The sequence below is a fragment of the Saccostrea cucullata genome, unplaced genomic scaffold, assembly GCF_032062105.1.
Source record: "Saccostrea cucullata isolate Sc308-1 unplaced genomic scaffold, CSIRO_AGI_Scuc_v1 ctg305, whole genome shotgun sequence".
NCBI lineage: Eukaryota > Metazoa > Mollusca > Bivalvia > Ostreida > Ostreidae > Saccostrea > Saccostrea cuccullata.
The window spans coordinates 233,422-261,082 of record NW_026938238.1 but is presented as its reverse complement, the minus strand read 5'-3'; the positions used below and the strand labels follow the sequence as shown (position 1 = coordinate 261,082).

Sequence of the window (27,661 nt, the reverse complement as noted above, 5' to 3'; positions counted from 1 at the left end):
ATTTGGTAAAAGTTATCTTCCTCTACTTTTAATCAAAATTAATTTTAAAAAATCAATTTTACAACATTTTTCTCATTGTCATTTCATTTCTAATGTTTCAATGCATCTTTCCTCCGCAGTATCCAATGATATTCTTATTATTTGAATTTTTATTTCAATGAAAACGTTTTTCCGCATATATTTCAATGAAATCTTTGTAATTACTGCTTAGTTAATGATTTTTTTTAAAAACTTTCTCACGGGCAATTCTTTTCTACTATAAATTCTTTAATTTAATTTCAGAGTATTGTGTACTTGATGGACATTTAAGGGTAGAGAATTTAGTCCTGTTAGTGATGGAAATCCTTAAAAATTAATATTTGGGAAATTTTTGGGATACTAAAAAAAACTCCAATCACAATATAATTCCATAATAGATCTGCCAAATTAATAAAAAAAAACAAACTTTTACCGCATAGCTACCAATCTTAATCTCAATCAATATACAATGTAGATTTAATTTTTGCATTTTTAACTTGTTATTTCTTTTATCAGCTTAGAAATCCTTCAAATTTTAAGATTTAAAAATTAAAACAGAGTTAAGAATTTCAAAAATAAGAATCTCTTTATAAATTTAAAAAAAAAAAAACAGTATACCTTGCATAGAAATATAGAAATTACATTAAACGATTTTTCTACAAAATTTTCCCATACTGAGGCTTAAAACTACTAAAAAAAATAAACAATCTTAAAGGAAATTATCGCAATTCATCTATTTTGCAAAAATAAAACTTACATCTTCATTTAATCAAAGAAAACGTAAATGCTACACTTCTTGCAAAAGCCAATTTAATTAAGATTGAAAATATTTTGGTACTTTAATTTAAAAACGTTTAAGTAGAATTGGAAATGCTTGTTTCTTTGAATACAACTACTCGTTTGTGAAAATTTTCATTCCATAATGCACTATAACTTATTAGCCACAAACAAAAGTCGAGGTTCTTGTTTGTAAAATTTCAAGAAACGACCACTTTTACTTTATATACTGTGCATCCTAGCGTCCATAACATCTTTTTAGAGCAAACTTAAAATTGAAACGCATTTTTTCAATCTTAATTATTTTTTTATTTTTATCAAATGTATTCATTTTTTTTCAAATGTATTTAAGTCAAACATATTCTAACTGTGGAATAAATTACATGTTATTATTTAGTGAGCCTACAAACAGTTAAGTAAAAATGTAAACACGTGTTCTACATACGTAGAATCGAGGAAATTTTCGGTGAATCCCCTCAAATGTCCACGAAGCCGCGCGAGAATTCAAGTGTGTAACAAATGAAGTTTAAACAACTTTTATCGTCTCTTTATCATTGTTGAGGCGCGTGTTTTATGGCTATGTGCATATTTACATTCTAACGTTAGCTTTCATTTTTATAAAATAAACCCTATATTGTTTAAATTTTGTCGATTAATTATTTTCCTTTATCATAAAATGGTCGGGATCGGTCCTGTTAAATAAGTATATATGGGGAACATATGGGGATTCACCGGAAATTTCCGCGCGTTATTTTGAATACTGCTTTTTCAGCATATTGATGGTATATTATTTATCTATCAGAATAATGCATTAAGATTGTCATATTTGGTAAGTAATAAAATATGTAGAAAAACGTGCATGCAATCACATGGTTGCAATTTTAGATAATGCATGGGGTCTAATGGTTGCATTATTTGATTATTATTTTCATTATAATAGATGGGATCTGGCGGATGTGAAGATGTGAAAAATGTAGCATATTGTTCCTGAATTTTATCAGTAAATACAAGTTAGCAGGGGTTGACACGCTCGGAAAAGAGCGAATAGTTGTTTCATACTATAAAACAAGTTGATAGAAATAAGTTATATTTAAAAATGACATTGTTATTTGTACATACTTTTATTCACAAAAAGGGTCCTGATGAACACACGCTTAATTCATGATATTAATTTAGAAAAAAAAAAGAGTGAGAAAGGAAAGGTAAAAATGAAAATGGTATCGAGTAGATATTGACAAAATTCACATACAACTGCTTTAAATTCATGCACTGCTTCAAATATGTGAATATCGTATTGAGTCCATGACCACTTTCATATTTTGAGACACGTACTTCTCTAGACATCTTTTTTTCAATTCTAGATGTATTTTAGATTTTGTTTATTTGTTTTCGTTTTTGTAATGTTCATATTGTTGAAATTAAGAATTCAGTCCAACAAGGAAAATTATTTTAAATCTGATTTTAAAAAAATGCTTAAATTAATGTGATAATACGATAGCCTTTTAAAATTTGTCTTAACTTTTTTATAGCATTTTTTTAAAAATATAATAGAATGGAATTTAAAGGTATGCAATAGCAATTACAATTAAACTTTGAACATGTTATTAAGGTAGAATTTAGTGTTTTGTGGGTTAATTAAACATCACCAGTTAAGGTCTACTAATTTAACGCGAAGTAAAATAATGAAGTCTTGAATTCCTGATATTTTAGAGATATCTTTCATACAAAATTCATTGAAAAAAGAAAATAGGTTTTTCATAAGAAGGGAGATAAAAAATTCAATGTTGTAAATATGTTTATTACATTTTCATACAGAATACAAAGGAGAAAATGTATGCAATAGAAACACAAGTATTTTAATTAACAAAAGAATCCAAGTTAAAATTCGTTTCGATTAAGTAATTTAAATTGTTCAAGTCTTTTCACCTCATCAAATTCATTTATTAGCAAAAAAATGTTAAAGTTTGCTTATCATATGTAAGTAAACATAGCTTTTAGCAACATTGTCCTTGTTGCTCAAAATAGTATTATTTTCTAAACTTACCATTATTGGTGTGTAAATAGGAAATATTTTTCCTCAGAACGCATGCTCCAGGAAAACACTTCATATAATATGCAACCTCTTCTTGTACCAGGAAGCTATAAAATCTGCCACAGTGTTACTTTTTCTTCTAAACTACGGTATTCATTCATTATAACAATAGTAATACTATTAAAACCTTACTGTAATCCAACTTTTATTCGCGGCGACTTCATTTCGTGATTAACCGGGGATAAACTACTTCGCGACGATCAATTTTCGCGATCAAGCCTTTTTGGATCTGATGTTAATAGAAAAAGAGATTTTAAGAAGCAGTATCGATCGCGACGAGACGAGAAATATTTGCGATGATGATGCTCTCGTGAACCTCGCAAAAATTTCTCGCACGCGAATAAAAGTTATTTTACAGTATTTTAAACAGTCATAGATTAGATGCAGTACTAATAATGATAATATTAAACTCCTAGCTTTAATGCATCACATAACAAAGATGACTGTAAAAAATAATATACAAATATTTTGAGTTTTAATTATGCACAGCCAAATTATAAGTTGAGCAAATAAATGTTAAAATTGTTTTGAATCTGCAATGTTATTTGTTGACAAGATGTTGTTCCATATAACTTACTAACTGAGCTGATATTCGGTAGTAAATTTCGTTCCTATATACGATTTCATGTCTGTACACGAAAACGAAAGTTGAAAGGAATTTATTAGTATAATATACTGCAATTGATAAATATATAATGCGATGATAAACATTATAAAGCAACCACATACAGCACAGTTCACCCATGTCATTATTTCTTTATTGAAAGAAAAATTTTGACTGAAGTTTATTTACTTTTTTTTAAGGTCTTCCGTTTCAGACGGAAGACCTTATAGTGATTCTACTGTTTTTTCTTATTCTTATTATTATTTTTTTCCCCAAATCTTGTCGGCAGGATTTCTCAGAGATGGCTGGACGAATTTTCCTGAAATTTTCAGGGATGATAGAAAATGAAAATACCCCGAGACGTTTTTTTCATTTTTAGAAAATTCACTTCCGGTCGTCAGATATGTCCGATTTCCGCTTTTTTCAAAAATATTTAATCCGAGTGAGATCTCAGAAACGGTAAGGTATTAAGGCACCAAACTTACAGGAATGATAGATCTTGATAAGTAGGCAAATCCATTTGGGTTAAGATTGTCCGCCGTCACTTCCGGTCGTCACAGGAAGTGTTCATAAATATCGAAAATTTCAACTTCTCTTTTTTGAAATTTTTTTGGCATCACAATATAGCATTTTACTTGTAGTAATGAAATGTGTCAGTTCCACCGGAAACAAAAACGGCAACTTCCGGTTATAAGAGAGAAACTACATAATTTGAGTATTTTTCTTTCCCATAAATATTTTTTATAGATAAAGTATTTGAAATGATTTTTGGATATGTTATTCAGACTGCAAATGTCTACAGTAACCTTAAATATCTTTTCAAAATTCACTTCCGGTCGCGTGATTTCCTGTCCTCAAAATGAGAACTTATCATAGAGAGACCTCGTAAACGGTAAGAGATGAAGACACCAAACTTATAGAAATGGTAGATCTTGATGAGAAGGCAAAACTATGTGGGTTTAGATTGTCCGCCGTCACTTCCGGTCGTCACAGGAAGTAGTTAAAGAAATCGAAAGTTTCAACTTTTCTTTTATGGAAAGTTTATTGCATCACCTGATAGCATCTTATTTCTAGTTTCAAAATATATCAGACCCACTGGAAACAAAAACGACAACTTCCGGTTATAAGAGAAAAACTACATAATTTGACTATTTTCTTTCCAATATATATTATTTATATATAAAGTGTGTGTAACGGTTTTTGGGTATGTTATTCAGATTTAATATATCTACAGTTACCTCAAATATTTCTATAAAATTTACTTCCAGTCGCGTGATTTTCTGTCCTAAAACGAAGAAGTTATCATAGCTAGATTTCGTAAACGGTAAGAGATTAAGACACCAAAGGAATGGGAATGGTAGATCATGCTGCGTAGAGAAATCGATTTGAGTTAACATTGTCCGCAGTCACTTCCGGTTGTCACATTATTTGATTAAATATATCAAAAAATTCAACTTTTCTTTGTGAAATCTTTCTTTATATTACATTATAGCATCTTATTTGTTATTTCGAAATATGTCAGTCCCAGTAGAAACAAAAAACGACAACTTCCGGTTATGAGAGAAAAAAACTGCATAAATTGAGTATCATGCTATCCCAGAAATATCTTTTATAAAAAGAGTATTTGAAATGATTTTAGGACATGTTATTCAGACTGCAAAAGTCTAAAGTAACGTAAAATATCTTTTTTAAAATTTACTCGTGGTCACGTGATTTCTTGTCCTCCAAACGAGAAGTTAACATTACGAGATTTCTTAAAATGTAACAGACCAAGGCACTAAACTTGTGAAGATTGGGTAACAGATATAGGGTAAAATGCGTCCTCTGTCACTTCCGGACATCACAGGAAGTGCTAAAACATTGAAAATGATTTTTTATAAATGTTATTAAGACTATAATTGTCTAAAGTTACGTCAAGAATTTTAGTTAGTTATACCTCCGGCCGTTTGTTTTCCTGTAATCATTGTAAATATTATATGCCTTTTTTAACATAGATAAAAGCTCATTCATACAGATAAATAGAGGAGAACGGAAGACCTTTTTTGTTGCTGTAGCAACAAGAGTTTCTAGTTTTGTATTTATTATTATTTTTTTTTTTTTTGCATTATACATGTTATACATGTTAAATTTTAACTTTTTTTATTTTGTGTCATTTGTAAAACATTAATATCTATTGTTTTCCTTTAACTACTACTCATTTCAAATCTTTGAATTCGAGAATATGAGAGTTTTGGGCTTTGTGTAATTAAGACATGTTGAGCAACTAATTGCATCTAACCTGTTGTATCGATTCAAGTTTCAGGAGGAACTTCTCTAGCTTGGCCACTTTATGTGTTAATTATCTCAATACTGCAAATATCTTCAATTCGATTAATTTGCAAATACTTCACCAAATAAAAATTATGTGAAAAAAGATAATTTTAAGTACCTTGCAATATCTTATTTAAAAGAACCTAGAACATGTAGATGGGAACCTGTTGATGTTGAAATTTCATTCTATTTCTAGATTTCGTCGTTGGTTCCCTGAAAAGAGGGGTTTAAAGATGGAGGAGAGGGAAAGGGGTGTATTGAGGAAGAGTAGGAGCATATTTACACGTGACCTCGTGGATCTGGACACAGTATGTGACCGACTTTATCAGAGAGAGGTCCTCAGTGAAGGAATGAAGAATGATATCTTGGTAAATAATATCTAATGTTGACCTCAGATGGAGTATTAGTAAATATCTAATGTTGACCTCACAAGGAGTACTGATAAATATCTAATGTTGTCCTCAGATGGAATATTAGTAAATATCTAATGTTGACCTCACAAGGAGTACTGATAAATATCTACTGTTGTCCTCAGATGGAATATTAGTAAATATCTAATGTTGTCATCAGATGGAGTACTGGTAAATATCTAATGTTGACCTCAGATGGAGTATTAGTAAATATCTAATGTTGTCCTCACAAGGAGTACTGGTAAATATCCAATGTTGTCTTCAGATGAAGTATTGGTAAATATCTAATGTTGACATAGATGGAGTATGGGTATATATCTAATCTTGTCCCCAGATGGAGTACTGGTAAATATCCAATGTTGTCCTCAGATGGAGTATTGGTAAATATCTAATGTTGTCCTCAGAAGGAGTATTGGACTAAATCAAAAGTTGTATTTGCTAAGGTCATTGTATCGACCATAGAACTTACGCAATGATTACTTTAAACGAGGCTGCTGATATTCTTGTTTCTTTAACTTGTTTGTCAATAATTTACCTCGTTTTAGAATTCTTCATACGTAAAGCATGATCTTGCGTATGGAATCAACTAATATATATAAACTCCGTAGGCAAGGGATGAAGGTATATTGCTGCATCAGTAAGGAAAGTTGACGATTGCAAAGTAAAAGTCGTCAAGTTTATCATAGTAGAGCATGGTTGTTTGATTACCATTAACGTCTTTTTCAAGTAAAATGCCCAAATCTGAAACAGATGTATTGGACTCTGTGGTATTTAAATTTTTATCTCAAACTCATCAGGATATATGGTACCGACATAAGAATGAAAATTACCATTGTTAATTGACAATATGCCTTCAATGTACAGTGTGTATCTTAATGTCGAGTTAAAGACAAAACTCATCAGGATATATGGTACCGACATAAGAATGAAAATTACCATTGTTAATTGACAATATGCCTTCGATGTACAGTGTGTATCTTAATGTCGAGTTGAAGACCACAGCAAGTGTTATCTTCTTTTCACATAATATTTTTTAGACAAATCATGCTTTGTATGAATACAAAAAAGGTCTGCTAGTAACGGGGCGCATTTGGTACCCATGAGAAATCCAATAGATTGTTGGAAGACCTGGTCTCCAAAAACAACATAGATATTGTCAATCAGAGACTCTAGCATCTTTTTGATGTCAACTTCAGAGTACTTGTGTGTATCAGAATGTTTTTAACAGAATAATTTTGCAACTGACCAATGACAAGATACGTACTCGTAAGTACGTTTGCGAGTTCTTTTTTTAAAATTATTATTGAAAAAGCAGCTGTCAATAACATCAAAAAGCCTTTAAAGGACACCTTTTCTCTTTTCAATGCTTCATATGAATATTTGAAATAGCCTGCTAATAAAGGCATGTAATTTGCATTCCAACAGATTGTTTTAAAACTTTATCTCCAAAAGATTGTCCAAGATATTGATTGTCAATTTTAAAGTACTTTTGTGTACAATCAAACAAATGCAAAGGTTTGTTGCATTTTTGTCAAAGATACGTACTCGTAAGTACGTTTGCGAGTTCTTTTTTAGGTCACCTGAGTAAACTCAAGTGACCTATTGCTATCCGTTTTCGTCCGTCGTCGTTAGTCGTGCGTCGTTTGTTAACATTTGAACATTTTCAGCTTCTTCTCTGCAACCACTGAACTAATTTCAACCAAATTTGGCACAAAGCATCTATGGGTAAAGGGGAACAAAAATTGTGAATTTCATGATCCCTGCCCCCCTGGGGCCTGAGGGGTGGGGCCAAAACTACTAAAATTAATGCAATCTTTAAAAATCTTCTTCTTTACTCCTGGACATCAAGCAGTCAAACTGTTTGCATGATTGTAATCAGCATTGAGTCCTCTACCAAAATTGTAAAATTCATGGCCCTGGGGTCAGGGGTTCTAGTGCTAGGGCGGGGCTAAATAAGTATATAGTGAAAATGCATTATTTCTTTGAAAATCTTCTTCTCTGCTCCTGGGTATTAAATAAACCAACTAAGTACATAGTTATGATGAGCAAGAGTGCCTCTACCAAAATTGTGAATTTTATGGCCCCAGGGTCAGGGGTTCTGGTGTTAGGGTGGGGCTCTATTGATTATATATAGTGAAAATACTGGATTTCTTTGAAAATCTTCTTCTCTGCCCCTGGGTATTAAATAAACTAACTAAGTGCATAGTTATGATGTGCAAGAGTGTCTCTACCAAAACTGTGAATTTTATGGCCCCAGGGTCAAGGGTTCTGGTGTAAAGGGGGGGGGGCTCTATTGATGATATAGTGAAAATACATGAATTCTTTGAAAATCTTCTTCTCTGCTCCTAGGTATTAAATAAACTAAGTGCATAGTTATGATGAGCAAGAGTATCTCAACCAAAATTGTGAATTTTTTGGCCCCAGGATCAAGGGTTATGGTGTGTGTGTGTGTGTGGGGGGGGGGGGGGCTCAATTGCTTATATAGTGTAAAAACATGAATTCATAGTAAAATCTTCTTCTCTTCTCCTGGATATTAAATAAACTAAGTGCATAGTTATGATGAACAAGAGTGCTTCTACCAAAATTGAGAATTTTATGGTCCCAGGGTCAGGGGTTCTGGTGTTAGGGTGGGGCCCTCTTAATTGTGTAGTGAAAATACACGAATTCTCTGAAAATCTTCTCTGCTCCGAGAAATTAAATTAACTAGTAAGTACATAGTTATGATGAGCAAGAATGCCTCTTATAAAATTATGAATTTTATGGCCCCAGAGTCAGGGATTCTGGTGTTAGGGCGGGGCTCTATTGATTATATAGTGAAAATACATTAAATCTTTGAAAATTTTCTTCTCTATCTCTGGGTATGAAGCAGATGAACTACCTATATAGTTATGATGAGCAAGGGCCCTAATCTTCAAGAATTGTGAATTTCAAGGCCCCAGGGTCGGGGGGGGGGGGGCTCTACTCATACACTGAAAATGAATTAATTGTTTGAAATCTGCTCCTTTGTATTTATAAAACGTTTATTTATTTTTTGATAGGCAATTTTAAGGGTGCCTTTTTAAAATTTGTGCAATGTGTGGACCTAGGGTCAGGGGTTTATGTCACAGTGTTAGGGGCACTACTGATTATTGCTGAATATTACTGATTAGTTGGAATGCATTTTTGTTCCCCTACCCTGCGTATGGATATTCAGTAACCAAGCTAAGCAACTGCTGAGTGTATTGTTATGATGATCAATGGTGCCTCTTTCAAAATTGTGAATGCCATTAGCATCTGGCTTAAAACATGAATCAAATTCAATAACTGGAAAGTTGTTGCATAATGCTCAGGTGACCTATAAGGCCCGTGGGCCTCTTGTTTATAATTATTATTGAAAAACAGCTGTCAATGACATCAAAAAGCCTTTAAAGGAGACCTTTTCTCTTTCCAATGCTTCATATGAATATTTGAAATAGCCTGCTAATAAAGGCATGTAATTTGCATTCCAACAGATTGTTTTAAAACTTTATCTCCAAAAGATTGTCCAAGATATTGATTGTCAATTTTAAAGTACTTTTGTGTACAATCAAACAAATGCAAAGGTTTGTTGCATTTTTGTCAAAAAAGCAGCTTTCAATATTGTCAAAAAGTCTGGACTTTAACTTATCAATCGAAATGGTTGTATATGAAGTTTTCATTCATGATTTAATTGAATTAATTGATCATGAAAGGAGTTTGTCTCTCATCTAATTTAATATAAAATCGTAAAAATTTATTCAGTTGAAAAAATGGGAAATGGGGGGTTAATAAATCTTGCCTATCTGATATATAATTTTATTGCAAATGCCAAAAAAGCACACTTAGAAATCTGCACTTTTATACCTTTTCCATTTAAATGTCTTCAGTTGTGCTTTCTATATGCCCCTGGATCGGAAGATAACGGGGGCATGTTGTTTTTGTGATGTCTGTTTGTTTGTCTGTCTGTTGTCAATTTTAATCAAGCTCATAACTATTGCGCTGTCAAGGGTATAGATGTATACCACTTCATTCTACCTCCCACTCCAGAATTGTGTTAAGGTACTAGTATGTCACTCGTCAGCTTTTTAGAAAAGTTCACGCAGAATTGAACCTATTTCTTCAAGACTATTCATTAAAATTCAATTTTTATAACATTTTGATTCAACAATGTTAATGTTTTTACATTCAACGAAAAAACTGCTCAAAAACCTACAAAGAAGCCATCTTCGCTAGCCAAGGGTTTCTGATACGCTACTCTCCTCATAAACCCTTGGCCTACGGTGTTCATAGAAATCGGGATTATTTTCCAGTGTTCTGATTATATTTCAGTACACCCAGGTCGACCAATCAGCAATTGTTTTTTGTAAATGACAATATTTGCGTTCGGGATACATCTTCACTCTTTAATCTCGGAAATGAAAAACGCAAGTAAACAACGATCCGTAAGATAACATTCAATTCTATGAATAGCCATGGTGTCATCCAACATCTTCTAAATATGTGATTAAGAATCTATATTGAAGCTTCAGATTTGTTCTATAAATAATGAATAAACATAACTCAATTATTGCTTCTTAATCATTCTTGAAAAAACTTTGATTTAATTTTTTTTAACGCAAGTCTTTATTTCTGGCGATGACGCAATCTGTGCGTACCTGATAGATTCAAGATAACGTGACGGAGAACAATCCCGTCTTTTGACTTCACCGTATGCCAAGGGTTTACGAGGAGAGTAGCATATCAGAAACCTTGGCTAGCGAAGATGCAAAGAAGCAAGATTTCTAAGGGATTATTTCTTGTGGTGGAAGGATATTTAGCAGATAATTCTGCAAATCTGCACATTTATTATAACCCTCCCCTCCCCCCAACATGAAAGGTGCGGGGTATACTGTAATCGGTATGTCCGTCCGTCTAGCTGTACGTCCGTCCGTTTGTCTGTTACGCTTTGGGGTACCCATCTTTTATCCGCAACTCCTCTTATACCACTGAGTGAAATTTAATGAAACTTTCACAGAATGTTTATTACATATTGCCATTGTGCACCTCCTATTTTACTTTTTGATTCGATACATACTGTAAATGTATTATATTTGGCATGTACGATGTTTGGAGGAAATTGATTTTTGAACAGGTTAGCGTAGATTTGATTTAGCGTATCTATTCATTTTCGTATACATGAGTATATGTGCAAGACATTTAGCGTTGTACTTGAATTAGCGGACGTTTCTTTCCGCCAAAGGCGCTAAAAAGAATACACAGCCAAATGTAATACGTTTACAGTATTTTGGGTTTCCCGACCACAGCAAAACATGGACTTTGCCATTATTAGAAGCACGGGTTATCATTTAGTGAGCTAATTACTCGATACTTGTGACTGATCAGCACTTAAGTCGTGAAAGGCTTGATTTAATAAAATGCTTTATTGCCTATTCAGTTTTTAATACCCCAAGTATGTTACTTTTTGGGTGCAAAAAGGTCACACAATAATTTACTCGCATTTTGCAAGATATGCTCAATATTAAATATTATTCAAACTTTTTTACGTAAAATAAAATTGTATTTATTGCTATGGTTACATCTGATAAAATATCATAAAGGCTAAAGTAATGAACCAAAGAGTTTAAATTTAAGTGCAAAAATGTCAACTTCATTGTACCGTAGATCAGTAAGATGCACACCGACCCCCTAATTTCTCTGCAATTTTGAGTCACACTATTTGAGTACTTATCTAATACCGGGTATATACTTCTCAAAAAAATCCTTGATTTAACAAATTTCACGTGTGACATGCCTTAACATCGGGGACACATCTTGTTTTAAGCCGAAATTCAATTGTTAAAGTCTTGTCAGACAATTCCAAAACCATCAACAGCAACAGGATTAGGGCAAGAAGTGATGTTGATAACGGGAAATATTTTTGTTACTAGGAAGTTAAACGTATTGATCGTATTTCGATTATTTAGACAGGAAGTCTCCATTTTTTCTAAGCAGAGTAAAAAAGTTAAAATTACTTAGTTTTGTATAGTGGTCTTCCCATCATGATATGGTCTACCCACACTGCGCCTCAGATCAAATCTGTGACTTCAAACTAGCATACACATCAAGAGAAAGGAGCATACGCCACTGACAAAAGAGGTAAAGACAATACTTTTTTCCATCATAGACAACTGCTTATAAAAAATAGAAAATGGTAACTTGCCTGTATTGTCCCATCGTCGGAAAGCCAAAGGTGATCTCGTATATACTTATGATAAGTAAAGACGAGATCATCCGTGGGTTTCCTACGATGACATTGTCCTTGGTTATTCGAAAACATTTTGTCTAAAAAAAAATTAAAGCATTCTGATTCTATACATGGGTTCTCTGGTTTGATTTTAAAAATGCCGAAGATATTCATTAAAATTAAGGCTTTCGGACACCATGTTCTTCATTACCAATGTTGATGCTTATTTCCACAAATTGTGTCTTCAATGATGCTCATGCCGAACGTTGGAAATACGAAATATTTAATTTAAAAATGTTGAAGAGTTAACGAAGAGGATACCAAAGACTGTAGACAAATACGAAGAAGGGTCGGAGCTAAGCATAAGGAAAAGCATCCTTAATTATGCCATTAAACGGTAAAAACAACGTAGAGACTGACAGATACGTTTCATATTTGATGTTTCACTATAGAAAGACATTGATGGCAAACAAAGAACGTAACTTCTTTTGATAAAGGTGATGATTTCAACTTTTTCACATAAAAAACTTCCCTCCTAGTATATGGAGTTTTTGTTTCGTTTGCCCAGTGGAGACAGGGATCATACGGTGGGTGTGACTGGTCGACTGGTGATGCTTATTTCTTCATTACATTATATCCCACCTCTGCTGTTTTAAAGGGGCGTGTATGTTCTGCAGTTTCAATGGATTTTGATTTTGATTAGTGTTCGTTATCTCAATATTTCATCCCAATGATTCAGTACGGAAGAGCATGACGTGTTAATTTATTTAAAACTTACCAGGCTATTAACAAATAAGGAAATGATACATGGATATTATAAATCTCGATTTAAAGCTAACATATTGCAGTCTATAAAAAATATTCACATTTCATGATAGCCACCACCTCAATGATGTCTAGTTTTTAATTAAATTTAAAAAAAAAAAAAGCCTTTTAAATTTGTAATGTAAAAGAGATTTTAATGCGTTGATAAACTAATTGTGTAGTCTGAGAAGACCAGGGAAAACCAAGTGAGAAAACTTCTGGACATCATTCCAAAGCGAGGCAAAAGAGCATACGGGGCTTTCTTTGACGTTCTGGAGGAGACTTTTCAGCACAACCTCTCAGACATTCTCTAGTACGTAAATAGCCTTGCTTCATGCAAATCATTTTTATACCCCCCGCTTGAAAAGCGGGAGGGTATATAGTAATCGTTAATTCCGTCCGTCTGTACGTCTGTCCGTCTGTCCGTCCGTCCGTCCGTCCGTCTGTCCGTCCGTCCGTCTGTTACGCTTTGGGGTACCCATCTCTTATCCGCAACTCCTCTCATACCACTGAATGAAATTTGATGAAACTTTCACAGAATCTTTATTACATATTGCCATTGTGCACCTCCTATTTTACTTTTTGATCCGACACATATTTTGGGTTTCCCGGCCACAGGAAAACTTGGACTTTTTCACCAGTTATAACCATATGGGAGGCGGGGGGTATCATTTAGTGAGCTCATCGCTCACAGTACCTCTAGTTTTTTTATAAACTTTTATAAAACAAAAATTGGAAGATTGTGCACAGATAGTTTACCTTCAAGTCGCAAACAAATCAATATTTTTCTTTTGATTTAAATTAATTTAACTTTCAAATATGCAATTGAAGACTTTTAAACTGCAAAGAGTCAATTACTTAGTACTTTTCAATTAACAATAAAAAGATTCCTGAAAAAATAATCAACTTACATGATTGAATTTTGTAGTCCAGGGGGCAAGAAAGATTTAATTGAAAACAGGAAGTCTGAAAGGTTTCCTTTCATAAAGAGTGCGTCGGCGACAGTGGAACCAAACAGAGAAATTGTGAAACCCCCGCTGATGCGGAGTATGTCAGCAGAAGTTAGGCGAGAACCCGTGGAATCGATCAGCGAGTTTCAGGAACAGTCCTTTACGTGTGAGCTACCCCTGGAGGAAAAAGATTTCCAGAACTTATCCATTGTAGACGAAGAGTTCATCTTACCAGAGAGTAAGAATAAGTCTCTTAGGCACATTTATCCTAGCCATGCTTACAGGAATTCTGAACTTGTACTTTCATGAAGTTATTCCTGTCGACAAATGCCTCTTCGGAGCTTTTTTCATAGAATGATCTAAATTGTGTTCTATATTTGAAAGGGAAATGTGAATACTAATAGCTCAACGTTTCCCTTGTGAACTTTATCACTAGCTTACCTTAATGAATTCATATATGGTGTCCGAGATTTTAGAATTTGTTCTTATTGTGTCAGAATGGCCTTCAGAAACGGAGCATGCCCAGTCATTAAATTTCAAAGTCCACAGATCTCGAAGTTCATCAGCTCTTTCTAGCCTTAATGTGGTATGTATATTCCATTTCTTCTTCCCTTTTTCCACTTTGATAACTGTAGATAAAATCCGCCCATATTAACACGTATTCTTTTGACAGTCCCCTAAGTCGGAGGTCTATCCTATGGTGAAGAAACCTCGGGGAAGATTAGTCATCATCAACAACTTCAAATTTGGCAGACAGGAAGTGGACGTAGAGAGAATGGGGAGATCCCAACAAGATGCCACCAGTTTGGATTTGCTCTTCAAACAACTTCATTTCCAAACAAAACAACACAGCAATCTAACATTAGAGGTGCTTTATTATTTTTATCAATCATGTACTGGCCTTTTTGTGTCCCAAATATGAATAAATCTCAATGGATACCTCCAGTTATCCTTTTTAGCTCACCTGAGCCGAAGGCTCAAGTGAGCTTTTCTGATCACATTTTGTCCGTCGTCCGTCCGTCCGCCTGTCTGTCTAGCTGTCTGTCCGTCTGTAAACTTTTCACATTTTCGACTTCTTCTTAAGAACCACTGGGCCAATTTTGACCAAACTTGGTACAAAGCATCCTTGGGTGAAGGGGAATTTAAATTGTCAAAATGAAGGGCCAAGTCCCTTCATAAGGGGAGATAATCAAGAAAAGACAAAAATAGGGTGGGGTCATTAAAAAATCTTCTTCTCAAGAACCACTGGGTCAGAAAAGCTGAAACTTATGTGAAATCATCCTTGGGTAGTGTAAATTCTAAATTGTTAAAATCATGACCCCTGGGGGTTGGGCGGGGCCACGGTTGGGAATCAAAGTTTTACATAGAAATATATAGGAAAAATCTTTGAAAATCTTCTTCTCAAGAACCACTGGGCCAGAAAAGCTAAAACTTATGAGGAAGCATCCTGGGGTAGTGTAGTTTCTAAATTATTTAAATCATGACGCCCAGGGGTTGGGCGGGGCCACAATAGGGAATCAAAGTTTTACATAGAAATATATGGGAAAAATCTTTGAAAATCTTCTCAAGAACCACTGGGCCAGAAAATCTGAAACTTAAGTGGAAGCATCCTGGGGTAGTGTAGATTCTAAATTGTTAAAATCATGACCCCTAGGGGTTGGGCGGGGCCACAATGGGGAATCAAAGTTTTACACTGAAATACATGGAAAAAATCGTTGAAAATCTTCTCGAGAACCACTGGGCCAGAAAAGCTAAAACTTATGTGGAAGCATCCTGGGATAGTGTAGATTCTAAATTGTTAAAATCATGACCCCCCGAGGTTGGGCGGGGCCACAATGGGGAATCAAATTTTTACATAGAAATATATAGGAAAAATCTTCTTCTCAAGAACCACTGGGCCAGAAAAGCTGAAACTTATGTGGAAGCATCCCGGGGTAGTGTAGATTGATCATTCTAAATTGTTAAAATCATGACCCCCGTTGGTTGGTCAGGGCCACAATGGGGAATCAAAGTTTTACAATTGGGAGTCAAGGCATCCTATGGTAGTGTAGATTTCAAATTGTCTAAATTATGATCAGTGGTGTAGGATGTTGTCACAATATGTATAACAAGTGGGAAATCTGGTAAAGAACCGCAACGGAATGGTCAAAGCTTCTCAGGTGAGCGATGTGGCCCATGGGCCTCTTGTTTTTCTTCTTTTTTACCTCATGAAAAAATTTGAAAGTAAAATGTCTGCTTGGAATCCAAATTTTGATATCTCTCGGTAGAAACTTTCTGCCGTACTGGAGAAGGAGCGAACATGTGACCACGCCTCACTTGAGTGTTACGTAATGGTCGTTATGTCACGTGGTGACGGAGATCACATCTATGGTGTGAATGGTTATAAGATATGTATAGACACCATCATTTCAATGTTTGACGATGAACATTGCAGCAGTCTAAGAGGGATTCCGAAGATATTTATTTTCCAAGCATGTGATGATGGTTCGTACATCCAACATTAACTAAGAACTAACTATAGATACTATACGCATGCAGAGACGTAGCTATCATTGTTACGTGTCTGATGCATTTATCTTCAATGAAATACAAATTAATAGGTCTTTTCTTTTCAGCAAAATCCAAATCAGTGGATGAAATAAAAACGGCTACCGAGAACCTGACATCTATGGTATCTTCTTCAACAACGTCTGACCAAGCTGTGAACATGAGGGCCGACATGTTCGTTGTTAGGGCAACGCAAGATGGTAGATACGGTGTAGTCACGTTAATCTTAATATTAATTTGAACAAAAAGAATTTTAATGGAATTCATAATTTCAAAACCATCAATTTTTCAGTGGAAGTGGATTATCATGGCGTATTTGGCTCCAGATTTATACAATCTTTTGTATATCTTATGCGCAACTTAGCATTCAAAGAAGACTTCGAAGAAATTGTTAAAAAGGTATCCTAGAAAAAACCAAGGATCACAAAGATTCTTTTGACTTTGCTCTTATTGTCTTATTGTACTTATAATGTACCATTCACTATACATGTGTACCTCTAAAATGTTTACCATGTTTTGATTTACAGATAAATCTTCTGAATTCGGTCAGTGAGCCAGAGATAGTGGAATATGCCAGTTCATTTTCAAGAAAATTGTTTTTTAATCCTTGACCATTTACAAACTGAGACAGAGGATATGCTTTATGTATTTTATTGGAGTGAATGATTTGGTGTGTTGTGACTTCAATGAATTTTACGTCCATACAGACTATGCACATCACAGTTTTATACTACTAAGTGCAATATCATTTTCCTTTTATTTATAGGTATCTCTCAAACAGTATTTTACAATTAAATGAAATTGTAGCAAAAGATATTCAGAAACCCTGTGTATGCATTTTATATTTTGAATACATTCTTTAAAAAGGTTCGGAGAAAATATTTAACAGACTCAACAAGCTTAATTTCTTGCACTGTATTCACAGCAAATGCAAAAACACTTTTACATTTTAAGGGGGGTTATTGTGGCCATTTTTAAATCATTTTTATCTCCTTTAGAAGAAGAGCTCCATATAAAGATATACAAAAATGATCAAATTTTACAACTAAAATGTATGAAATTTTTCTTTGCCAAATGATAGTTGACAGCTTCAGATATCATACCTAAAAAATTAAGCTACATCTGGTGGTTAATTCATTACCCCCCTGCCTTCTTCAAATATAATACAGTGAATGAGAAAATAGGTGACATTACATAGGTAACCAACAATTAGTAAACCAGTCTCTATACCACTCAAATCAAAAGGACACCCACAGAGGCATGTTTATCTTATTGTAAACATAATTAATAACACAGAAAATGTGTGTAGTAAAGATAACCTTTCATACTGACATAAAAAACGAAATGTTTTATCAGCATCATCTGCACTGGGTACTAACATCCCATGTATTACAGCTCTGGCATTGCCTCCTTCAATGGATGTTTGCTCTAAAGTTCAGATTGCATTTTGGGGATGTTGAAGCAAAATTATTGTAAAATGCACATTTTCCCTTCCACCAAGGACCATATAAAGCAGTAGACAACTTTTGTGTAAAGAAATCCATGTAAATTCCTAATGGAAACCATCTTTCTGAAACACATTTGGAACAGAATTCAATACTGCTGATAAAGAGCCTGCTACTGTCCAAATATTCCCTCATCCACTACACAGAGTGACGTCAGAAGATTCCGGAAGTCCTCGGGGGTCCAGGGGGTAGTGCTGACAGGGACGGGGTGATGACTGCTACTCTGGGGGCTGAAGGGCAACAAAATAGGGGTGTGTACAAAATAATTTGATGAAATCAAATTATAAAAGCAATGGAATCTGTTTCAAAATAGGCCAATCAACAAAGACTTCAAATGGGAAATCAAAATGGTGTACAAAATAAAGGGAATCAAAAAAAAGACATTTTGAACTAATTTATATTTTGAAAATACAATAAGTATCAATTAACTTGGACTTCATCACTGTAACATGTCATTGATGTTTTAAATATTTTAGCAAAGATAACTTATTATTTTATGCATTACAATAGATATGTTTAAAGATTCAAAGAAACTGTTTATCTGAAATGGTCCAATTCATTTAGTCAATTGAGAATCTTTGTACAAGACCCTCTCATCAAGTTACAGCTACATCTGAACATCAACCTATAAAGTATTTGTGTAGCATCGTAACATATATATATAATGCACTTACTTGATAGATGAAGGATTGTTGAAGGTCACCAGTATATCTGAGGTAAATTTAGAGATACGAAAAAGACCAATGTGCATGTCTACTGTGTTTTTAGCTGCCTCATTGAATTTGGAGACATTCTGTTGTCCTAGCACATAATAGGCATTGTCACACCTAAATAAAAAACATTAAAAATTTCAATCTTTCTATGTAAACTAGAACTGTCCAATAGGGACAAATACCCCCCGCTGGGTTTTTCAGAGAAGGTGCCAATTCAAAAATACTTTATGGATCTAGAGGTGTTCACAATTACAAAAATTTGCAGTGAAATATAATTGCTCTTCATGTTTCTTAATGAATGAAACAAAGGTGCAACCAAATGAAACATCAATACTTATACAATGTAATTCCAGTGTAACATTATTTTTTTTATTTAATTTTTTTATTTCTGCATTAAAAAAATATATTGCAATTATGTATTATGTCACTCTGCAAACTGATTGTCGAAAAAAAAATCATATTATACAAAATCAAATTAATCTTGATAACTTTATATCAAATTCATTTGAAAATAAAGAGCTGGTCATCCAGTAATGAAGTGCTTTGACAGACAATAAATTACAATTAAGAGAATAAGAGAAGAGAGGTCTTTAATTCTTGTGCCCGATTCCCAGGAGATTACACATGGTTGATAATAAGATGCCTTAATGTTCAACTTCCCACACCAAACTCATTAATTTATCTTTAACTGGATGCATGTCCAGTCATTATTCCCAAGAGACAAATGAAATTACATTATCTTCTGTGCAATGTAAAAACTGTTTTTAACACTTGATGATGATTCTTTTTTTTATGTTTATATGAGTAGTTTTAAGCTGTAGTACTTTTGTACAGATATTCTAGATTCTATGTCTCAAACCTTATACATGAGCCCAAAATGAACAAGTCAATTAAAATAAAAAATAAAACCTGTAAAATGCAAAAAAATGAACAAAAAGAGTTGAAAATTCCAATTGCACACCTTCATATGGTATATAATAAGTGTACAAATTTTCAGATTAATCCTTGCAATAGTTTCTGAGAAACAGTTCGGACAAAACCACAAAATAAAAATGAAAAAAACACCTGTAAAATTCAGAATAATCATTGAATCAAGATGAAAATATCAGGTGCACAACTTCATATGGTGAATAATATTTGTACAAATTTTCAGACAAATCCTTCCAATAGTTTCTGAGTAATGGTCCGGACAAAATCTCGTCTACAGACAGACAGACAGACAGCTAGACGGACATGGTGATTCCAATATACCCCCCCTAAACTTCGTTTGCGGGGGGTATAATTATCATTATATCCTTTCTTACCAGATATCTGAAACTAAGAACCTGCAGGTTGATTTTATAGACATGCAGTTTGTGACTTACTGTGTCATTTTAAGATCGGTGTTAGGAATTTCCTCAATCTGTACAATAGCAGCATCTCCACTCTGCACGTCATTGTCAGAAGCCAGGTCACTAAAGTGGGTCCTGTAAAACAGGCATGACAATGAAAATCCTGAGAGTTCATACTAACAATAACACATTGTTACCTTTAAGGAGTACAGTTCAACACCATGGATCCATCCAAAATCAAAACTAAAAAGGGTCCAATTAAGAAATCTTTAAATAGCTCAGTGCACAGGTCTATTATAAACATGTACAATTTTATCTGAAAATTTAATATTTTTTATATCTCAGCTATAATACATGATTAAGACCATGTCTGTCTGAAAGCAACATCATTCCATCAGCTTTCTCCTCATAATTGTATATTTCAGAAACTCAAGGTTGATTGAGATATTCTGCTTAGTGACTGGTTAACTGACACAATTTTTTGCAGGAATACTGGTACATAAATACTGAGTTACTGATATTTTATTGCTGCGTTACACTTTATTGCTGAGTTATTGACACTTTATTGCTTAGTTACTGACACTTCATTGTTGAGTTACTGACACTTTATTGTTGAGTTACTGACACTTTATTGCTAAGTTACTGATATTTTTCTGTTGAGTTACTGACACTTTATTGTTGAGTTACTGACAATTTATTGTTGAGTTACTGACAATTTATTGTTGAGTTACTGACACTTTATTGTTGAGTTACTTACATTTAACTGTTGAGTTACTGACAATTTATTGCTGAGTTACTGACACTTTATTGTTGAGTTATTGACACTTTATTGTTGAGTTACTGACATTATATTGCTGGGTTACTGAAATTCACTTTATTGCTTGGTTACTGACATTTACTTTATTGTTAAGTTACTGACACTTTATTGATGAGTTACTGATATTTTTTGCTGGGTTACTGACATTATTTTATTGCTGAGTTACTGATATTTACTTTATTGCTGGGTTACAAACATTTTTATCGCTGTGTTACTGACATTTACTTTAATGCTGAGTTACTGACATTTTATTGTTAAGTTACTGACAATTTATTGCTGAGTTATTGACACTTTATTGTTGAGTTACTGACACTTTATTGTTGAGTTATTGATAATTTATTGCTGAGTTACTGACTCTTTATTGTTGAGTTACTGACTTTTATTGTTGAGTTACCAACACTTTATTGTTGAGTTACTGATAATTTATTGCTGAGTTACTGACACTTTATTGCTGGGTTACTGATATTTTATTGCTGGGTTATTGACACTTTATTGTTGAGTTACTGACACTTTACTGTTGAGTTACTGATACTTTATTGGTGAGTTACTGACACTTTATTGGTGAGTTACTGACACTTTATTGGTGAGTTACTGACTTTTATTGTTGAGTTACCGACACTTTATTGTTGAGTTACTGATAATTTTTTGCTGAGTTACTGACACTTTATTGCTGGGTTACTGATATTTTATTGCTGGGTTATTGACACTTTATTGTTGAGTTACTGACACTTTATTGTTGAGTTACTGACACTTTATTGGTGAGTTACTGACACTTTATTGTTGAGTTACTGACATTTTATTGTTGAGTTACTGACACTTTACTGAGTTATTGACACTTTATTGCTGAGTTACTGAAACTTTATTGTTGAGTTACTTACATTTAACTGTTGAGTTACTGACAATTTATTGCTGAGTTACTGACTTTTATTGTTGAGTTATTGACACTTTATTGTTGAGTTACTGACATTTTATTGCTGGGTTACTGAAATTCACTTTATTGCTTGGTTACTGACATTTACTTTATTGTTAAGTTACTGACACTTTATTGATGAGTTACTGATATTTTTTGCTGGGTTACTGACATTATTTTATTGCTGAGTTACTGATATTTACTTTATTGCTGGGTTACAAACATTTTTATCGCTGTGTTACTGACATTTACTTTAATGCTGAGTTACTGACATTTTATTGTTAAGTTACTGACAATTTATTGCTGAGTTATTGACACTTTATTGTTGAGTTACTGACACTGTATTGTTGAGTTACTGATAATTTATTGCTGAGTTACTGACACTTTATTGTTGAGTTACTGACTTTTATTGTTGAGTTACCAACACTTTATTGTTGAGTTACTGATAATTTATTGCTGAGTTACTGACACTTTATTGCTGGGTTACTGATATTTTATTGCTGGGTTATTGACACTTTATTGTTGAGTTACTGACACTTTACTGTTGAGTTACTGACACTTTATTGGTGAGTTACTGACACTTTATTGTTGAGTTACTGACTTTTATTGTTGAGTTACCGACACTTTATTGTTGAGTTACTGACACTTTATTGTTGAGTTACTGATAATTTATTGCTGAGTTACTGACACTTTATTGTTGAGTTACTGACTTTTATTGTTGAGTTACCAACACTTTATTGTTGAGTTACTGATAATTTATTGCTGAGTTACTGACACTTTATTGCTGGGTTACTGATATTTTATTGCTGGGTTATTGACACTTTATTGTTGAGTTACTGACACTTTACTGTTGAGTTACTGACACTTTATTGGTGAGTTACTGACACTTTATTGGTGAGTTACTGACACTTTATTGGTGAGTTACTGACTTTTATTGTTGAGTTACCGACACTTTATTGTTGAGTTACTGATAATTTTTTGCTGAGTTACTGACACTTTATTGCTGGGTTACTGATATTTTATTGCTGGGTTATTGACACTTTATTGTTGAGTTACTGACACTTTATTGTTGAGTTACTGACACTTTATTGGTGAGTTACTGACACTTTATTGTTGAGTTACTGACATTTTTTTGTTGAGTTACTGACACTTTACTGAGTTATTGACACTTTATTGCTGAGTTACTGAAACTTTATTGTTGAGTTACTTACATTTAACTGTTGAGTTACTGACAATTTATTGCTGAGTTACTGACTTTTATTGTTGAGTTATTGACACTTTATTGTTGAGTTACTGACATTTTATTGCTGGGTTACTGAAATTCACTTTATTGCTTGGTTACTGACATTTACTTTATTGTTAAGTTACTGACACTTTATTGATGAGTTACTGATATTTTTTGCTGGGTTACTGACATTATTTTATTGCTGAGTTACTGATATTTACTTTATTGCTGGGTTACAAACATTTTTATCGCTGTGTTACTGACATTTACTTTAATGCTGAGTTACTGACATTTTATTGTTAAGTTACTGACAATTTATTGCTGAGTTATTGACACTTTATTGTTGAGTTACTGACACTGTATTGTTGAGTTACTGATAATTTATTGCTGAGTTACTGACACTTTATTGTTGAGTTACTGACTTTTATTGTTGAGTTACCAACACTTTATTGTTGAGTTACTGATAATTTATTGCTGAGTTACTGACACTTTATTGCTGGGTTACTGATATTTTATTGCTGGGTTATTGACACTTTATTGTTGAGTTACTGACACTTTACTGTTGAGTTACTGACACTTTATTGGTGAGTTACTGACACTTTATTGTTGAGTTACTGACTTTTATTGTTGAGTTACCGACACTTTATTGTTGAGTTACTGACACTTTATTGTTGAGTTATTGATAATTTATTGCTGAGTTACTGACACTTTATTGTTGAGTTACTGACTTTTATTGTTGAGTTACCAACACTTTATTGTTGAGTTACTGATAATTTATTGCTGAGTTACTGACACTTTATTGCTGGGTTACTGATATTTTATTGCTGGGTTATTGACACTTTATTGTTGAGTTACTGACACTTTACTGTTGAGTTACTGATACTTTATTGGTGAGTTACTGACACTTTATTGGTGAGTTACTGACACTTTATTGGTGAGTTACTGACTTTTATTGTTGAGTTACCGACACTTTATTGTTGAGTTACTGATAATTTTTTGCTGAGTTACTGACACTTTATTGCTGGGTTACTGATATTTTATTGCTGGGTTATTGACACTTTATTGTTGAGTTACTGACACTTTATTGTTGAGTTACTGACACTTTATTGGTGAGTTACTGACACTTTATTGTTGAGTTACTGACATTTTATTGTTGAGTTACTGACACTTTACTGAGTTATTGACACTTTATTGCTGAGTTACTGAAACTTTATTGTTGAGTTACTTACATTTAACTGTTGAGTTACTGACAATTTATTGCTGAGTTACTGACTTTTATTGTTGAGTTATTGACACTTTATTGTTGAGTTACTGACATTTTATTGCTGGGTTACTGAAATTCACTTTATTGCTTGGTTACTGACATTTACTTTATTGTTAAGTTACTGACACTTTATTGATGAGTTACTGATATTTTTTGCTGGGTTACTGACATTATTTTATTGCTGAGTTACTGATATTTACTTTATTGCTGGGTTACAAACATTTTTATCGCTGTGTTACTGACATTTACTTTAATGCTGAGTTACTGACATTTTATTGTTAAGTTACTGACAATTTATTGCTGAGTTATTGACACTTTATTGTTGAGTTACTGACACTGTATTGTTGAGTTACTGATAATTTATTGCTGAGTTACTGACACTTTATTGTTGAGTTACTGACTTTTATTGTTGAGTTACCAACACTTTATTGTTGAGTTACTGATAATTTATTGCTGAGTTACTGACACTTTATTGCTGGGTTACTGATATTTTATTGCTGGGTTATTGACACTTTATTGTTGAGTTACTGACACTTTACTGTTGAGTTACTGACACTTTATTGGTGAGTTACTGACACTTTATTGGTGAGTTACTGACACTTTATTGTTGAGTTACTGACTTTTATTGTTGAGTTACCGACACTTTATTGTTGAGTTACTGACACTTTATTGGTGAGTTACTGACACTTTATTGTTGAGTTACTGACATTTTATTGTTGAGTTACTGATACTTTACTGAGTTATTGACACTTTATTGCTGAGTTACTGAAACTTTATTGTTGAGTTACTGTATTGCTGGGTTATTGACACTTTATTGTTGAGTTACTGACACTTTATTGCTGGGTTATTGACACTTTATTGCTTAGTTACTGACACTTTATTGTTGAGTTACTGATATTTTATTGCTGGGTTACTGACAGTATTTTATTGCTGAGTTACTGACATTTACTTTATTGCTGGGTTACAAACACTTTTTTCTGTTTTACTGACATTTACTTTATTGCTGAGTTACTGACATTTTATTGTTAAGTTACTGACAATTTATTGCTGAATTATTGACACTTTATTGTTGAGTTACTGGCACTTTATTGTTGAGTTACTGACAATTTATTGCTGAGTTACTGACACTTTATTGTTGAGTTACTGACTTTTATTGTTGAGTTATCAACACTTTATTGTTGAGTAACTGACATTTTATTGTTGAGTTACTGATATTTTATTGCTGGGTTATTGACACTTTATTGTTGAGTTATTGAAACTTTATTGTTGAGTTACTGACACTTTATTGCTGAATTATTGACATTTTATTGCTGGGTTACTGATACTTTATTGTTGAGTTACTGACTCTTTATTGTTGAGTTACTGACTCTTTATTGTTGAGTTACTGACTCTTTATTAAGTACTGTGTTACTGAAACTTTATCACTTAGATACTGAAATTTTAATGCTTTCTTACTGAAATTTACTTTATTGCCAAGTTACTTACATTTTATTGCTGGGTTACTGAAATTTACTTTTTTGCTGAGTTACTAACATTTCATTGCTGAGTTACTGGAACTTCATTTCTTGGTTACTGGTACTTTATTGTGGTTACTGACACTATACTGTTTGGTTACTTTTTACACTATATTACAGGTCTTCTGACACTTACTTAATTGCTTCTTCATCATCTTTGTCCACATACTCCAGGATCTCTATGATTATACTCTGGTCTGTGACTGGGTGAGCAAACACTTCCTGGTTATCAGGAATCTGGCGAATGTCACTAAATAATAAAGAATAGCAACATAATCTGATTTCTTGAAATGTCTTTGAAATATTAAAATACTGAAGATATCTGTGTATCTTCTTAGAAGTGTCCATTGTACAGTGTGGGCCTATGCAACTTATTGCCTAGTGCAGCTGCATGTTTATAAGAAAATGGTTGAGGGCCTCACGTCAGCAACAGTACCTGATCAAGTCATCAAATTCCGAAAACACAAAAGATAATATTTGTTTTAAAACTAATAAAGATTACAAGAGACATCTAATATTATAGAAAGCAGAATACTGTGTATATATAGTGTAAAACTGTGGAAATATCAAGCACTTACTCCTAACAAAATATTTTTTTTCTGTCCATACTGCAATTGATTTAAAAACATAACATATGGAAGAGGAATTATTCTGTGCCTGAAAGTTCTGTGCAATGACAATAATGCATCTGCCCCTTCCACCCATCTCCGCCCCCTTATAGATACAAAGTCCTTAAATATTCAGTGACATACACCTACAGATACTTGTAAAACAGGGAGCTGTGCAGAATGCAGTCTGGGGGTAAAAAATTAACTCAATTCAAAGAATGCTTTGTTTGCTTATATACATTACTCATTAGACTTATGTCCAATAAAAATTACTGTGCAAGTACAGGCATTTGCAAAGAGTGCCATAGATTCTTCCAATCTAAATTGTATTGACAAAAATTAGTCACATAACACTACTCCTTTCCTAAGGCTACCTTATGTCCTTAGCGTTGTCTGGAAGTTGAACACTGAGGGCTCCTCCAAATAATTCCTGTACTTTCGAAGACATGTCAAGTATTCAAAATCAAAGTCGAATGGGGATTAAATATTACTAAAAGCAATTATTGGAGTACCATAGATGAAAATCTTGCACAATCGCATGTTCATGTTGATTTACTTTCAGTTTCACTTTATCTGAGGTCACTTCAACGCTTTAACCAGGGACAATATCACGAGTCATTTTCTTCTGCTTTAATCGTATTTCATAGGTTTCTTTTTCATTTTCCTCCAAATATTCAAAATAAGAGTGAATGTCAAAATTTATCAAATTTGATTGTACTTAATAAATAAATAAATTGTAGGACGGGAATTATAACGAGTTCCATTTAACTTTCTTACATTTACATGTATAAATCAATGCTAAAAGTGACATATAATCCTGAAATCACTTTTATCCCTGTTGAGTATTTAAAAAGTAATACAATCAGCTTTAAATTTTGTTATATTTCCTAATGATTTTTTTCTTTACATCATGTAGAAAATATGAATTATACAGCATTGCAGCATTGGTTTAATGGAAGGTGAAGTTTGTTAGACCTTTTATTTATATGAAAGCAATTTCATTTGAACATTTTTTTCATGATATTGATAGAAAAAAACAATA

At 33.2% G+C, this 27,661-nt stretch overlaps 2 protein-coding genes across 3 annotated transcripts; one reads left to right on the top strand and one right to left on the bottom strand.

Moving 5' to 3' along the window:
• The first annotated feature begins 1,526 nt into the window (after positions 1-1,526).
• Positions 1,527-17,546, top strand: LOC134249692 (caspase-6-like). 2 transcript variants are annotated; one of them, XM_062732025.1, is made up of 10 exons: positions 1,527-1,624; positions 5,998-6,169; positions 13,418-13,548; positions 14,164-14,423; positions 14,683-14,771; positions 14,859-15,053; positions 16,453-16,669; positions 16,801-16,932; positions 17,025-17,131; positions 17,260-17,546. In XM_062732025.1, the coding sequence occupies exons 2-10, from the start codon at positions 6,035-6,037 to the stop codon at positions 17,341-17,343; spliced, it is 1,350 nt and encodes a 449-aa protein (XP_062588009.1). In that variant the 5' UTR covers positions 1,527-1,624; positions 5,998-6,034; the 3' UTR covers positions 17,344-17,546. The 2 variants fall into 2 exon arrangements, with proteins under 2 accessions (XP_062588009.1, XP_062588008.1); XM_062732024.1 differs by lacking the exon at positions 1,527-1,624 and having other exon boundaries at positions 5,942-6,169.
• On the bottom strand, positions 17,528-27,198 carry LOC134249694 (ran guanine nucleotide release factor-like). Its single transcript, XM_062732028.1, has 5 exons — positions 26,994-27,198; positions 26,148-26,261; positions 20,315-20,416; positions 18,912-19,064; positions 17,528-18,467 (listed from the first exon to the last, which is right to left on the bottom strand). The coding sequence occupies exons 1-5, from the start codon at positions 27,065-27,067 to the stop codon at positions 18,350-18,352; spliced, it is 561 nt and encodes a 186-aa protein (XP_062588012.1). The 5' UTR covers positions 27,068-27,198; the 3' UTR covers positions 17,528-18,349.
• Between the last annotated feature and the right edge of the window lie 463 nt (positions 27,199-27,661).

Coding starts and splice junctions, on each gene's coding strand:
- LOC134249692 (XM_062732024.1), top strand. CDS start 5,972: ATGTTGAAATTTCATTCTATTTCTAGATTTCGTCGTTGGTTCCCTGAA. Junction 6,170..13,417: donor GAATGAAGAATGATATCTTG/GTAAATAATATC, acceptor CTAATTGTGTAG/TCTGAGAAGACCAGGGAAAA. Junction 14,424..14,682: donor AGAGTTCATCTTACCAGAGA/GTAAGAATAAGT, acceptor TTATTGTGTCAG/AATGGCCTTCAGAAACGGAG.
- LOC134249694 (XM_062732028.1), bottom strand. CDS start 27,067: ATGTCTTCGAAAGTACAGGAATTATTTGGAGGAGCCCTCAGTGTTCAA. Junction 20,417..26,147: donor GATGATGAAGAAGCAATTAA/GTAAGTGTCAGA, acceptor CCTGTTTTACAG/GACCCACTTTAGTGACCTGG. Junction 19,065..20,314: donor ACCGATCTTAAAATGACACA/GTAAGTCACAAA, acceptor TTTTTTATTTAG/GTGTGACAATGCCTATTATG.